Source organism: Syngnathus floridae, chromosome 3, assembly GCF_059516105.1.
Source record: "Syngnathus floridae isolate MCC-2025c chromosome 3, RoL_Sflo_1.0, whole genome shotgun sequence".
Taxonomy (NCBI): Eukaryota; Metazoa; Chordata; class Actinopteri; order Syngnathiformes; family Syngnathidae; genus Syngnathus; species Syngnathus floridae.
Window position 1 is genome coordinate 14971854 of NC_142415.1, and position 15441 is coordinate 14987294.

A 15441-nucleotide genomic window follows, 5' to 3' on the forward strand; every position below is an offset into this window, starting at 1 on the left:
TTAATGAAGTGAGATTGCCAATTCACACATTTATTTGATCACCTATTGAGATGAATAGAATGGCGGCGATGGAGCCTGACACTGCCGCAGCGCTGAAGACATTTATGAGGCGCTGATAGCTCAAGCAATATTCCAATGTTTGTTTATGGGCCCGCCTGTGCTGTGTTTTCAGAGATCTCATTTCGCGTGTGGCAGTGCGGCGGAAGCCTGGAAATCATCCCATGCAGCCGAGTCGGGCACGTTTTCAGGAAGCAACACCCTTATACCTTCCCAGGTGGTAGCGGGACTGTCTTTGCAAGGTGACGCGCACACACACAGAGCTCCAACTACCAATTACAGCGTCTTACTTTAATGACCGTCATTATGACCTTTTAGGCAGTCAACATTGTAGTGTCGGGGAGTGACTATTAGTCGTTAATGTTTAGCTGCCGAAGACCAACATTCAATTATACTCTTAATATTCACCGGTAACATGTTCACCCACCCACATTAGAGAGTCGTTAAGATTTTCTCATCTCATTAGATGAGTGCAATGAATTGTGCAGCCAAGGCAGCGTCAGTGGGTTGCACACTATGCAAAGTGAGACTTTTTATCTTCCGTTCAGTTTGCTTCAAAGTCAGCTACAGTGCAAAAGGGTATTCAATATGTTTGTTGATTTTTTTGCCCTGATCAACTAATTCATTAGTCATTCACGCTCTTGTACTGGAGCGGTTATTCACATTCACACTGCGAAAGGTGCTCTCTTAAAAACAAGGGATTTTCAAGGAGTTTTAGACAGTGAGTGTGAGAAGCTTCCCATCACGCTCCCTGCAAGTTGTCTTAACACAATTTTTTTTTTTGTTACAGACTGTCAGGTTTAGTTGTCTCCGCCCCATTTCACCACAGCCGACTAGGTTTCTTTCCGCACCATGACTCCCGAAGCAAATGTTTTGGCAATTTAACATCTCACCGGGCATCAATGAAAACCATGGCCGATCATGTTTAACCTTCCTGTTGCCCTGCGTTGTCTCACAACTATCCTGTGTTGTCCATGCTGGCCTGAGAAGAATAACAAACTATAGCTGTAGATGCAGCTTTTCTGTTGAGGCTGCTGAATCTTTTGGAGTAAGTGTTGTGGAAAAATAAATCCAAATAAAGTGCAGAGCACACGCCTAAGGTTAATCTAGTGACGCTCGCTTGTGAAAGTACAAGGGCTCATGCAGTAATTAAATTGTGCGACACCATGCATGACGGGAAACGATTGCATATGAAATGGATCTCAAAAGGCCAGAGAAAAAGCAAATAATGAATCATTTGAGGCTCACTGAATTCAGTTTGCATATTATGCTGCTGTTTTGCTTGATGTCATGCATAAGGCGGGTTGAAATAAGAAGTTTTGGAGCTACATTTAGAGGTATATTTTGGTCACTTTGGTTGAAGCGCAGCATCTTAATTTTTAACGCCTTGATATTTTCAGCTACTGGTGTTAATCACTAGATAAATCCCGCAGCTCCACAAGCCAAAAAAAACCAAACATGTTATGGAAGTTATGAAGAATGACAGAGCGTATGGTGTAGCTCAGTCATCCCAATATGCCTGGCAGCTGCTTAACATTGATGAAAAGGCCAGACGCTCCCTTCATGTCTGCTGGTGGCCACCAAAGGGAAGCCGCGAGACGGCTCGAGCTGATGACAGTATGCTTAATCTTCCAGTCGCACTCATATAGCGAAATTGTGTTGGCATGTTGCAACGAGGCTAATCATTGGCCCAGAAATGCGGTTTCCATCATCTCTTCTGCTCGGATGCACATGCGTTAGGAGGAGCGTGTTCGGATATCATCTTTCGAAAAAAATCACTTCATGCATGAAGTTATCCTCAAATGAACTCCTGTTTAAATATTAAAGTGCATCTGGTGTGGCCCCTCCAGACGTAGAGAATCCTAAGTGACTTGCATTCACTATGGCCGTACTCGAAAAAAGTGTCAGATGGTGGGTGACTTGGAATCTTTCTGTTGGTAAATTTGGATAAATACCCTGACATATTATGAACACAATCTGTCAATCACAAATTCTGTCTAATAATGTGCTTGCAATGCAATAATTTTGTGTTTATGACTATGGTTGCAATTTATTCTACTGTACTTCCATGCAAAGCACATTTTGCCTCTCAGTGTTACTTTAGTGCCCTTCAAAAATCTATAGCTATGTATACAAGTCTTTAATCAGAACTAATGGCGACACAAGGGGATATCCAATAATGCCGGTTTATTTATTATTCCTTCTGTAAGCAGTTATATCATGAGATGAAAGCCAGACTTGGAATTTTGTAGCATAGGCTGTAAAACTAAATGACCATATGGATCTTCCACAGTGTAGCTCTGCTGCCATTACTGCGGATCCGGCTGACTCAGTGTTTAACAGCTGTCTGTGACATCATTAGAAAAGAATGTAAATATAGCAAAAGAGCTCCAGGCTGCGAGTCAACACTTTGCTTTGCTTGGCAACCTACGCTAGAGCGGTAACTCGAGAAATAAACACACGACCCCACTTGACTGTCCAAACAGAGGAATGCTGCCCTTGGATGTTCTGTTAAGATGCATACATAAAACAATCAGTCAACGTTTTTAATCTTCTTTTTCCTCTTTGGTTCTTTCTCGCCTTCTCAGGAACACCAGGAGAGCTGCTGAAGTGTGGATGGACGAGTTCAAAAACTTCTACTACGCTGCTGTTCCCTCGGCAAGAAATGTGCCCTATGGAAAGTAAGAGCACATCACATTCTTGTCATGTGACACACATAACCTTTTTAAAGCGGAATACTAATTAGCACCACTACCTTTGCACAATTTGTGCGGCGGCCGACAGATCACAAGACTGCAGAGTTGAATTGCTCTTGGGAAGTGTGCTAATTTTATTTCAAAGCCTGAGGAAAATAGGGGATGGATTTTTAGGTGCAAGCTTACTGCAATTAAACAACATTGCCCATTTTTGCCAGTTGATGGTGCAAGTGAAATGTCACTCCAGTGTGTGACTGTACAGACACACTGTACATTGTGTCGCTAGCACAAAAGTGTCACACTGCCACCATGGGAGATTGGAAGAAAAAAAAACTTCAGCCTTAGCTTGTACGTTATATTAATTTGGGTCACCAAGATCAGAACTGAGACAGTGCGTTAATAACTTGTACATTGTGACGCCTAAATCTGTATTTAATTTTCTAGTATAAAAGTAAATTATCGGTCAAATCCCATGTCCAATTTAGTCCAAAATTGTACTGTCAAATATTTGTTCTAAAAACATTTCTCTTTGCTACATTTTATTGACTTGTATCCCAAAAAAAGTTCTTTATCTGATTTTGATCTGATTAAGAACATTCACATTAACTCACATGAAGTTGCAATGTTTTTTTTTTTTTTTTGTCTCCCCATGTTCAATCTGGTCATTCCTAATCATAATAAGTTTAGGGGCAATTCTTATGATTGCGTTTGTGGGTCAGCAAATTTACAGCGCAAAACTCCTCCAGAGAGAAATATTTTGTGACATTTTCGGAACATTGTTGTCATATCTCCCCCGTTTTATGCTCGTTTCCTCTGCTGCAGTCACGCCGTGGGCCTCTCTCGTCCTTCTCATCACTTATATAATTGAATCCGTTTGCACCGTGAGTGACAAGCCTCTCATCCTCTCTGCTTGTCTCCCTCAGCATCCAGAGTCGTTTGGATATGAAGAAGCGTTTAGCCTGTAAGCCCTTTAAATGGTACCTGGAGAATGTCTACCCTGAGCTGCGGTAAGATGATGACTGTATTTCATTTTGTATGCATGAATGTGTCCTACGGCATTTAATAACTGTACATCAGTCACCCACGACCTCGCAGTTCATGGTTTGTGCTTCCGCTTTATTTGTATATCATTACTTCAACTACATTTAAATATTTGTGCTTGTGTGAATAGTGTCCCAGACCACCAAGACATTGCATTCGGGGCCTTGCAGCAGGGAGGAAACTGCCTCGACACGCTCGGACATTTTGCCGACGGCGTGGTGGGCGTTTACGAGTGCCACAACGCTGGCGGAAACCAGGTAGCGTTACCACGGCAACACACGCAGGTCAGCATGTCTAAACTTAATAATTTAGAGTCACCCGGGGGTCAAACGGTAGCACTGGCGCTGAGAGAAAGGAGGGTGTGTTTGAAGTGAGTGAGTGATCATCCCTTTTCTGAAATAAATGTCAACTTAATTTATTGGTTTTGCTTTTTTTAGCATGCAGTATTTTGAGCGTTGTCATTACCGCACTGCCGTACAGAAATCAATTCCCAATTTTTGAATGACACTGTCAGAAATGATCAATATGATCGGTTGTAATTTGCAGTGGTATTGAAGTGGATTTTGTCACCCCCCTCAGTATCATGAAGTGCAATTTTGCAGTACTGCAAACGATATCTACTGTAATATGAGCCAAGCACTCCAATTAAAGAGCTCCCACACATCCACTCCACCACCCAGTCATCAACCCATTTAAATTTCATCAACTTTAAATATGCACCATTTTGCACACTTGTGACCTATTTATTGCATTTTGATTTTTACATTTCATTCGGTAGCCTGCGGCTACGTGAGATGCTGACGATTAATGCCCTTCTTTTTCCTCCACTTTTTAATCGTATTAAATGAATATCGTTACTCTCTAACACAGGTATTGCGTTGAGGTGGATCTCATAAAATTGTTAATGTTGCCCGTGAGCTAGAGGAATAATTTCATAATGCAATACTGACTCAACCTTCGTGGTATTCTGTTTTCAATGCCTTGGATTCATAATTAGAGTTGGCGATGGCAGCAATTATTTTAAGTGGGAGGAGAACGCGTCATTTTCTCATAGTGTTGATTATGACTGTCATTAAATAAGCAATTAATAAGAGTGTTTTGTTTTTTTGGTGAAAGGAATGGGCCCTGACGAAAGATAAATCAGTCAAACACATGGACTTGTGTCTGACAGTGGTGGAAAGAACGGCCGGCTCCCTCATCAAACTCCAAGGCTGTCGAGACAATGACAGCAGACAGGTATACTGGCGCCAAAATGTTCCAGCACATACCAAAAAAGATAAAAGCCTCTACCGACGGGCATAATGAATCATTCATTGTGGAATTATGTTGAACTAAATTTGACATTTAGCAAATCATTTTTGGCTCATCTGTAAAATTATAATGTGATAGCCTTTGCATCTTCAGTTAAAGAACAACCTGCACCTTCTCTGCTTTGTATGAACAGAAGTGGGAGCAAATCGAGTCCAACTCGAAGCTTCGTCACGTGGGCAGTAACCTGTGTCTTGACAGTCGCAGTGCCCGCATGGGTGGGCTCACTGTGGAGGTGTGCAGCCCCAACCTGAGCCAGCAGTGGAAGTTCACCCTGAATTTACAATCCTAGGGGACAACATGGCCGCCACTAGACATCACGCTCTGCTAAGAGCATTACACACCAACTAACTTTACGATGAAGTAAATGTCAACTGGAGGAGAAAGACAAACATGATGGATGAATGGGTCCATCTTACTCCTCCTCAGGGGTATGAGGTCATTTCTACACCACCACTCCACCCCCTCCTCCAACATAAGACTGGCGGAGGGCCTTGTAGACCTTAAACAGGAAACTGACCGTATTTAGTGGGAGGAACAGTGCTGGTGACACTGATGAGGGTTATGACGATGATGAGCGGGATAAAAGTGAAGGCTTTCCATCCAACTACTACATACCTCAGTGTTTTTCTCATTGATGGTTCGGGAGGCAAAATAACGTGGATTCTTCGAGTCGTTTGTTTTCTTGAATGCTGGTGGAAATCAACTTGAGTGTTTTTATTTTGTAATTATTTTCTTTGGAATATTTTAATTACTGTTCATTTGTGGAGGTTTGCAGGAGCTTTTTTTTCTTTTTTTTTTTTAGAAAACAAAAACAAGATTTTCCGAACCGAGCCAGAACTATTGATTTGGAGGAAAACAACATTGAATATTTTTTTTTCCCCGTATATTGAAACTCTTCGGTTTACAGGTTCAGCAGAGATGAGGTGGATGGAATTTTTTTTTTCTTCTAATCTTTTTTTTCCTCCCACAAAAGTTGAAGAGGAGATTTCCCCACAACACGCAACAAAGCTCTGGAGGAATTCTCAGAGAATATGGAGTTGAGGAAATCTGCTCTCCTCAGGCTGTAGCACTGGCTGCTGCACTTTAGTATCATTCGTTTTTGTCTTTAAAGCAGCAACACACCACGAAGCTCTTAGCAGCCTTTTTTGTTTACTTTCTCTCTTAAGCAAATTGGGGAAAAACTGCAAGGACAATGAACACTAGAGGATTGATGTATTTTCTTTACTCTTGCTGCTCTTCGGCTACTCCCTCGGGAGCGCCTCCTGTTTTATACAATGTCTGTTTGCATTGTGATTTTATTTTGCCCAGCACATCAGACTGAGTTTGTGTTATTTACTGTTGCCGCGGTTTCTCCCAAGAGGCAATGGGAATAAATAGTGCAACTTGTATTATCACCACCAACTCTTATTAGTTTCTCAAGGGTAGCTCTGACCTGAAGCGCCACACTTCGTAAAATGTGTTTGTCCAATTGATATATTGTATCCCACAGGCACAGGGGAAACTAAACCACAACTGCAGCTGCATAAATATGAAGTGGAAGGAACACAGGTTGAATTATTATTTGGGTCTTGTTCAAATTCTCTTTGTGGCAGTACTGCCACTCTACATGGGACTAAAGTTTTGGGTGAAGTTATTACAAATCAAATTCAGTGTTATTAAAAAGAATTAATGGTTTAAGTTAGCCTGACTGTTAATAGAACCTTTGTCCAACTGTTGTTTATGGTACATAAAATATTATTGCTGTCCGATGGCACCACGAAGCATTAAATTAAGAACACAAATAACAACTTAAGCACCAGAAGTAAATGCAATACTGTGTTTTCTGTTTAATGTTTTTAAATGAATTGTGCATTGAAATAGTGCATTGTTAAAGGTGTTTTTTTTTTTTTTTTTGCAAAAACGCCATGCCCCAAAAAATGGGAATGTTGGGCTCTAGCTAACCTCATTGGTTAGATGGTGCCACACTTTAGGGTGCATGCAGGAGAACAATCTTTTGAATGTCATCTAAAAACTATTAAGTCAATTGACATGGTTGCCCTCAGACAGCAATGCTGATGTATCCTAAACAATTATCTGCAAAAGCTGCAATAGTACATCTACATTCACAAATAATGAAACCAAAAAGATTTTTTTTAATACTATGTATTTAATTTCTTTGGCTTCCTCTCCACCCCTGCTTTCTTTCTTTCCTTTTTTTTTTATATGACTTTTTTCAAATGGCGCTTTTGTCTGTTGTCCGTTCCGGGCCATTTATACTCCGTGTCTTTTCCTTTGTCTTAAACTAAAGTTGAAGCCACCAGGCTGACACTGCAGCTGCTCGCAGAGCCTATCCTGACACTTGATAGGTTTCTGCGCTGGACTGCCAGTACCTGTGAGTGCCGGGGCAAATACAGAACTTGGTTATGAGGAGAGAGAGAGAGCCCTGTTGCCATGGTCACTGTACTGTACTACTCAGAAGACCCAAATGTTAGTTAATTTGGAGGTTTGATTAATTTGATGTTTTGAGGTAGCTATTGTGTTTGGACAGATGCAAAACAAAGGTAAATTTGTGTCGATTTAGAATTTAAGAATCAGCATTCTAGACCATCAGTGGGGTCAAATACTCCAAGGCAGTTACTATTTATTATTGTGTTGTCTTGGCACCCCCTAACAAAAGATTATAAAACAAAGTGTAGCTTTTATGTTGCCAGTTTTCATTTTTGTGCAGCTTTCTTCAAGTTACATTTATAATTCTTTCAAGTGTTTTACTGACTGCATAGAATCCAATTTACTAAAGAATAGAAAAATGTTTGTTTGGTCTACAGCGTCCTCTACTGTCACTTTGTAGCAACTAAGTTAAAAATGACATTCTCTAAACCGGGTGAGGAACCTGCATCCCGTGGGGCATGGACGGCCCCCGGGAGGTATAATTTGGTGTTATGCACTTCTAAAAACATGTTTGATTGCCTCATATTTTGTCATAAAAATAATATTGTCCTCTAAGGATTTTTTCTTTCCAAAACTGAAATGGGCCTTGTCAAGAAAATGGTTCCCTAACCTGCCCTATTATGAGCGACCAAAGAGTTTCAGGCTTCATTATTATTAGCTCTTGCTTTTATTAACTGTTCTCTGTTCATCCAGTTGGAACCAAACTGCACATATCTAAGTTACCATGGCAACACAGTCACCTATTCTTTTTGAACCAGAACCATTTAATTTAATGCCATTTCTTTTAAAAAGACAACACAATCCCATTGATTGGATGATTGAATGTTTACATCTTTAGCACACCGTGCCAACGATTCTCCTTGTTTGTTTCTTTTTTAAGAGAGAACAGTATAGCGGGATGTTTTTCACAGGGTATATACCGTTCAGCTTTCTGATTTAATGTCTTAACATTTGTGACAAGAACATCCAAAGCATGTGTGAAATGATCCATAGTTGAATTGAATTTTGTGGACAAAAGAAAGGTGTAAAACTTACGTTTCAGATTCATTTGTCATTTTGATTCCTATCATTATTGCGAAAGCCTACTTTAGATTAGCATCCATTTTAAGTTCGTAGTCTTTAGGTATTAAAATATGAATTTGGGTCAGAATGTGTGTCACAAGTCTCAACAACTGATGATGACAAAAAATCAAAGGACGTGAACTTCATACTTAATGCTTTGTGGCCCGTGTGCAAAAGTGTATATTTTTGTATATAGTACCTACATCCAAATGTGTGTACATTATGTACATAAATGAACAGTGTATTCAGCCCCAGGTTGCTAGCAGGTTTTGTTTTTGTCACACTGTGCAGCGCTTTTAACTGTTCCCTCTTTTATAGACACTGCAAACTTTGAATGAGGAGAAATGATTAACTTAAATAAATGCATTTATATAGAAAAAAAAATAACAAACTCAAGTATTTTGGTGTGCGTCCTTTATCTTATGATGGTCACTTTGGCATGACACTAATTTCTACTGGTTTGGTTTCACTGGATCTTGAGATTCGGGCTGACCCATCATGAAATGCATTGATTGCTGTGCCATTTCTGTATTGACTTCATTCTAATTTTTGTAGTTTATTTCTTTGTTATACTAAGCACTCAAAGACAAGTTCAGTGTATTGGAATTCTAATTGGAGACAACGTCAACATTTAAAGGACTGTGGTGAAGGAATTCCACAATTTAACTAATTCTAGCCTCAAGCGCAAAATTCTGAATATTGCAACCTGAAAAGTCCAGCAGGGAACAGGACTCAGCCCGTTCCTCTTCATATGGATCATTTTTGTCTAATTTGATTAATAACGACACAGGCAATTGAAAATATGATTTTGTCCTATTTAGCATTACTTATGCCACCTTTATCATATCCAGTATCTGCAATGCTGAAACAGCCATGCTTGAAATCCTATTTTCAAAAAGCTAGTGATTTGACATTTTAGGGCATAATTATAAATATATCCACTCATTTCATGGCACTCCAATAGAAAGTTCGTCTGTTCTTTTTTATATATAATTGGCACCTCTTTTAATGTGCATTTTTTTTGGGTGGCTGCACTTTGAATAGAGTAAAAGTAATACTGTTGTATATTGTCATCTGTCCACCAGGAGGGCGGGGGCGAGCGCAACACACGTAATGCGCCGTAGAAGAAGAAGAAGCTTTGCCACAAACCTGGAGCTGATCCCAGTAGAGTCAGTCACAGGGAGTACACACTGGTAAAGCTGCCAGGGAACCATGAAGAACGAAGGCATAGAAGGGACGGAGCTGTTCGTTAGCCCTGACAGGGGCCGAGGTCTGCGGGCATTGAGACACTTCGCGGTGGGGGAGTTGGTGTTCGCCTGTCCAGCTTACTCGTACGTGCTGACTGAGAGTGAGCGAGGAGCGCACTGCGAGCACTGTTTCACCAGGTAAAATTAATCATCGAATCAGCGTTTATTGTCATTTTTTTTTTTGAATAATTATTTAAAATAGATGCTCTCATCAAAAGTTAGCCATGTGTTCATTTCAACGTAGGCTAGGTTACCGTTTAAACCTCTGGACGCCCACCTAGCTCAATTAAATGGGTCAGTGCGCAACATTCATCACTGCAGATATTATTGGACGCACGCGTGGTTTGTACAATAAATTCCGTTCAGACTTAAGCCGACCTGACTTACACAAGCTCTCATTCACTAGACCAAAATCAATCTTCTCTTCTAGCAACTTAGAGGCACATTTGTTCCCATTGTGTTCACTGATCTCTTATAAAAAGTTATTTGAGCAAGAATTGGCTATTATTAGGCTATGAAATTGTTAATTTTCTTGTACACCTTGTACAAATCAAGTCTGGTGACTAATTTAATTATAAAAAAAAGTGTATTTTGTGCACAAAAAAAAAGGGAAAACAGGGGCAACATATACGTTTTAGTTACACAGTATTGTCTTTAATTTAAATCCCCTTACTGCTTCCCACACATACATGACGCACACATGCTCCATTAATTTTTATGGAGCAGTGAAAGGTTACAGTGCTAAATATAGCTACCCATGCCTCCCAGTAGTGGAGGAGAAGAGAAGGCCAGGGGGTGTGTTGGACATTTTTGACATTCTATTCAGTTGAAATAATTAACAACAAAATCCCTAGAGAGTTGAGATGCAAAAGAAAGGTTTTAAAGAGAGGTGTGTGTTTGTTTGTTTTACAGAAAAGAAGACCTTTTTAAATGTGGCAAATGTAAACAGGCCTACTATTGCGACATTGACTGCCAGGTAACCCCCTGCACATATAATTCATGTGTCTTATCGTGGAGTTGCTTATTGTATTTGTGTATGCACTCAGAGAGGGGATTGGCCCATGCACAAGCTGGAGTGTGTTGCCATGTGTGCCTACGGGGAAAACTGGTGTCCCTCAGAGACGGTCAGACTGGTAGCCCGAATCATTGTGAAACAGGTAGAGTGAAAATTAGCTGCTCACTACCAAGATACGAAATAGGTTAGGGTATGAAAAAGCCAACATGGCCGCCAACAGTATGCTGTTCTAAACAGCTGCATGTCATTGGAAATGTTTTGATGAAAGGAGCTGACAGCGAAATAATATATAATATAATCGTGTTGTTGTTTTTTTAATTCATGTATAGAGAGTCACGACAGAGCGCACGCCGTCAGAACGATTACTGCTGCTCAAGGAGTTTGAAGCACGTGAGTATGGTTGTGCATCTCTGAAAACATTGTTGATGAACCCACTACTATTCAGAGTTTCATAAAAACAAAACAAAACAAAAAATTGGGTCATTTTTTGTGTAAACCTGCTCAATCCAATCCACAATAGAGATAGCTGTACCTCTCGCCCTTGCACTCCTGAGCTTAGTGTAAGTAATTCAATGAGAATATTAAGCATACACCAATTCTCCATAACCTACTTACCTTCAGCCGCAGTATAAAATAATTTCTGCCAATAGTGTTCTTAGTTACATCTACAAGCAGTTTTAGTTACAGTTGAATTGTGTTAGCGGTGTCTCGAGACTATTCGAGACTCCACTGTAGCCTCCGGGTCTTGTTCTCTCACTTTGTTTCACTCCAAATGTGCTGCATATTGGGACTTCAATCCCAAGACTCCCAATGCTGTAATTTCATGTTCTCTGCAAAGCGATACTTGTACTGTGCCTTCCTGTGAGGTTATCGATCATGATGTTGTTAAATATCCACTCGCGCTGTTATGTTTGTATGCTTATACACAGTATGTTGGAGGTTCATTCGTAGCCGCAATTTTCTTTCCCAGATTTAGACAAAATGGACAGCGAGAAGGATGAAATGAACCAGACAGACATCGCGGCCCTGCATCACTTTTACGGCAAACACATCGGCAATATCCCGGACAACCAGGCGCTCACTGAGCTCTTTGCTCAGGTTTGTTGCCTCGTTTACTTGTGCATGGAGTATATTGTAAACATTGCATTTCTAAATGAATTAGATTAATTACCTAAAACGGAAAGGGATTTGATGCTTTTTTTTTGGATCTGGCTTGCATCAAGTAATATGTTTTGATGCTATTGTCTTTCTTCTGTCTATTGTTGTTGCTTTGTGTGTAGGTGAATTGCAATGGTTTCACAATAGAGGATGAGGAGCTCTCACATTTGGGATCAGCTGTTTTTCCAGAGTAAGTACACTAATTTCATGCTACACACATGCAAATAAAAGTGATGATGCAGGACTTTGTTGCTCTGGACGTGTTCCATATTTGGCAACAGAGCCCGACAGCTTAAAAAAAAAGATGGTTCTGTGTTAAATCAAGTAGTCGTCCTTCCTTGGCTGTTCTCCGCTCAATGTCCTGATGCGATTCCTCCCAGTGTAGCACTGATGAACCACAGCTGCAGCCCAAATGTCATTGTCACCTACAAAGGCACCGTGGCAGAAGTAAGAGCTGTCAAGGAGATCAGCCCCGGAGAGGAGGCAAGAATCTACTCACAGGCGTTCTCCACCACATCTACCCAGAATGCAGTTGATTTAGCATTGACTGCTGTTTTTCTATCTTTCCTTAGGTCTTTAACAGTTACATCGACTTGCTCTACCCCACAGAGGATCGAAAGGAAAGGTTGTTGGATTCCTACTTTTTCACGTGCCAGTGTACAGAGTGCACAACGGAGTCAAAGGTACGAGTGTCTGCCCACATTACAGATATCAAAACTCCACACAACCTTGTTTAGATAAGGTTTTTGATATTTACAAAAAATTACACCAAGATAGATCATTTGAATTTCCCCCCCCCACCATTAAGGGGTATGATATAAAGTCATGTTGTGCTCTCTCTTGCTTCATAGGACAAAGAGAAGATGGAAATCCGAAAGATGAGCTCCGGAGCACCCGAGCCAGAGGAAATCCGAGCCATGGTCCGATACGCCAAAAATGTCATTGAGGAATTCAGGAGAGCAAAACATTACAAGAATATCCTTTTCCTTCATTGTCACATTTTTCCATTTTGTTCTTCAATAAGTCGCTTAACTTCACTCGTGACTCCTTGACTTTCTGGCATGCCCGAGCGAGTTGCTGGAGATGTGTGAACTCAGCCAGGAGAAAATGGGCACCATATTTGCAGACACCAACGTCTACATGCTGCACATGATGTATCAGGCCATGGGCGTCTGCCTCTACATGCAGGACTGGGACGGAGCCATGAACTACGGAGAGAAGATCATACACCCATACAGGTAGAACCACTTGCTTAATCTTTTTTGATATTTGTACTGAGAGCTGCTTCCTGAGTTAGCTACAAAAGCGCAGAGCTTGGTCTGCAGTGTACTGCAATGTTGTTGTAAAAATGTTGCTATCAAACAGCTGAAGGCAGATCTCATCAGATACCGCAAGTGTACCTAATGTAGTGGCCAGTAATTTGATAGCGTTACTCTCTGCAGTGTGCACTACCCAGCTTACTCTCTGAACGTGGCATCCATGTATCTGAAGCTGGGTCGCTTGTATTTGGGGCTGGAGAAGAAGACACAAGGAGTCAAAGCTCTAAAGAAGGTATTAGAACAAACTCCGGGGCTGGTGTTGCACTCTGTTTAAATAAATGGTGGAAGTTTAAAAGCAACATGTGAATGTCATGTTTTCATGTTTGCAGGCACTGGCCATTATGGAGGTGGCTCATGGGAAAGATCACCATTATGTTGCAGAGGTCAAACGGGAACTCGAGGAGCAGAAATGAAAAGGGAATCGAGAAATGAGGAGAGTGAAGCACACAACCTGACTGCATGGTATGCATCTTTTTTTTTCAACATTGCCTTTGGAAACGATTTGCTATCATCTCTGAATTTTGTCTGAGGATGACTACAAGCGACTTCATCAGCTGTCTTGTCACTGGCACACTTAAAAGGAGAATGATTTCCAAAGATTTTATTTTTTAGTCTGTCATGGGCCATTTTTTGTGGCTTTATTTCAGAGTCAAGAGAGGATTTTTTTTTGACTCCCTTTGGTCAAAACAGACGTCTCTTGTTACACCAGACGTCTCTTGTTACACAATCCTGATTTTTCTTGTGAGTGGCTGAACTATGCGCCAACTGCAGCAGATGCGCAATTACATATTTCTCATCTTTAAAAAAAAAAGATCAATTACCAAGCATGCGTGTGTCTTGCTTCTTTAAATGATTTGGAATTTAAAGACTCAGCATACAGCATCGGGGACTGTAGCAACAAAAGTGAAAATGCAAACAATTGTTCATGTGTCAATACGTGTTTGGCTTGTGTCTGTCATGTTTGACTTGACTTTAAAAAAAAAGAACTGCAAGTTTTATAAGTCGTTGATGTTATTGGTGTAGTCTTTTTTTGTAAAATGAGGCTTGTTGACCAAAACCACCATGGGCTTCAGTGAACTATCTGCCCTGATCAAGCACAACATACCTGGTACACCTGCACTACATCATGACAGGAAACACTCCTACATATGTTGAATAGAACATGTTAATTCAAACTGAGCTTCATCTTTGTACAGTCAATATTTTCTGATACTACTGTTGGAAGTGATCCTAATGAAATGTCCCTTGAGGGAATATTTACAGTTGATATGTAAAATATATGCATGGTATGTCTTTTTGCACTCACAAACTGCACCTGTCTAGGCTACTTTGTCAAGCCACAACAAACAGTATTTAATGATTCATGATTATTTTTCTCGATCTTAATATTTTTTTAAGCCAAGCATTGGGGCCGGGTGCCATTTTGTTGTAGTCAGCTTTTGTTTGCATTTTAACAATTGCGTTGAACTCTTGGCTTGGAATGGAAGCTTGCAGTTCATTTCTTTAACTCTAAATGAGTGATTTTGGAAATTGTTTTTGTGATATTTTTTCTGCACTTGATATGACTGGAACACAAAGAACATTTCACTTCTACTGGGCTTTAAAATGTAGTATTCAAATGTGTAAACCAAAGAGATGCCGGCATGTTATCTGTAGCCTTTCAACTTTTTCTCTTTCAGCCATGGGTCCAGTTTACTTGTCATGAGGTGTCCTAAACAGTAGCAACTTCTGCACACGAATAACATCAGCACTGGTCTGTAAAATCATGGATGACATGATGAGCTTACCTGCTGTGTTGTAGAAATTTCATTCAAGGGCTGATCCTCCTTTCCAGTGATGTCATAAAACAAGACTAAAAGTGTAGCTATACGGTACACAAATAGTCCAACAAATACATTGTGCACGAACAAAAGCATTTTGGTTTCTTGTAAAAAAAAAAAAAAAAAAAAGTTAAGGCATGGACGGTTAGTATTTATGGAATGCATACATACAAAACCAATTCATGTACTCTGTCAGTGAATTCCAATAAATAGTACTTTGGCCCTCATTTACAATCAGCTGTCTTTATTTTGGAGCAATAACAATAGATGTTGCTGCTTGCGTTATTT

At 40.4% G+C, this 15441-nt stretch overlaps 2 protein-coding genes across 4 annotated transcripts in view; both read left to right on the forward strand.

The window, feature by feature from the left end:
• galnt2 (UDP-N-acetyl-alpha-D-galactosamine:polypeptide N-acetylgalactosaminyltransferase 2) overlaps window positions 1-6499 on the forward strand; it is a 32578-nt gene extending 26079 nt beyond the window's left edge. Inside the window, exons 11-16 of one of the 2 annotated variants that reach the window (XM_088371574.1) lie at window positions 173-299; window positions 2646-2738; window positions 3677-3760; window positions 3925-4078; window positions 4911-5030; window positions 5239-6499. In XM_088371574.1, coding sequence (XP_088227700.1) covers window positions 173-299; window positions 2646-2738; window positions 3677-3760; window positions 3925-4078; window positions 4911-5030; window positions 5239-5394 — 734 coding nt within the window. In that variant the 3' untranslated portion in view covers window positions 5395-6499. The remainder of the gene's footprint in view (window positions 1-172; window positions 300-2645; window positions 2739-3676; window positions 3761-3924; window positions 4079-4910; window positions 5031-5238) is intronic. The other variant, XM_088371575.1, reaches the window with a different exon arrangement.
• Window positions 6500-9702: 3203 nt separating this feature from the next.
• Window positions 9703-15387, forward strand: smyd2a (SET and MYND domain containing 2a). 2 transcript variants are annotated; one of them, XM_088371934.1, is made up of 13 exons: window positions 9703-9979; window positions 10754-10817; window positions 10888-10998; window positions 11186-11246; window positions 11827-11954; window positions 12137-12204; window positions 12395-12497; window positions 12587-12697; window positions 12866-12989; window positions 13078-13252; window positions 13457-13565; window positions 13663-13795; window positions 15013-15387. In XM_088371934.1, exons 1-12 carry the CDS (start codon window positions 9807-9809, stop codon window positions 13744-13746), a joined length of 1311 nt encoding a protein of 436 aa, XP_088228060.1. In that variant the 5' UTR covers window positions 9703-9806; the 3' UTR covers window positions 13747-13795; window positions 15013-15387. The 2 variants fall into 2 exon arrangements, with proteins under 2 accessions (XP_088228060.1, XP_088228059.1); XM_088371933.1 differs by having other exon boundaries at window positions 13663-15387.
• Window positions 15388-15441: the final 54 nt, after the last annotated feature.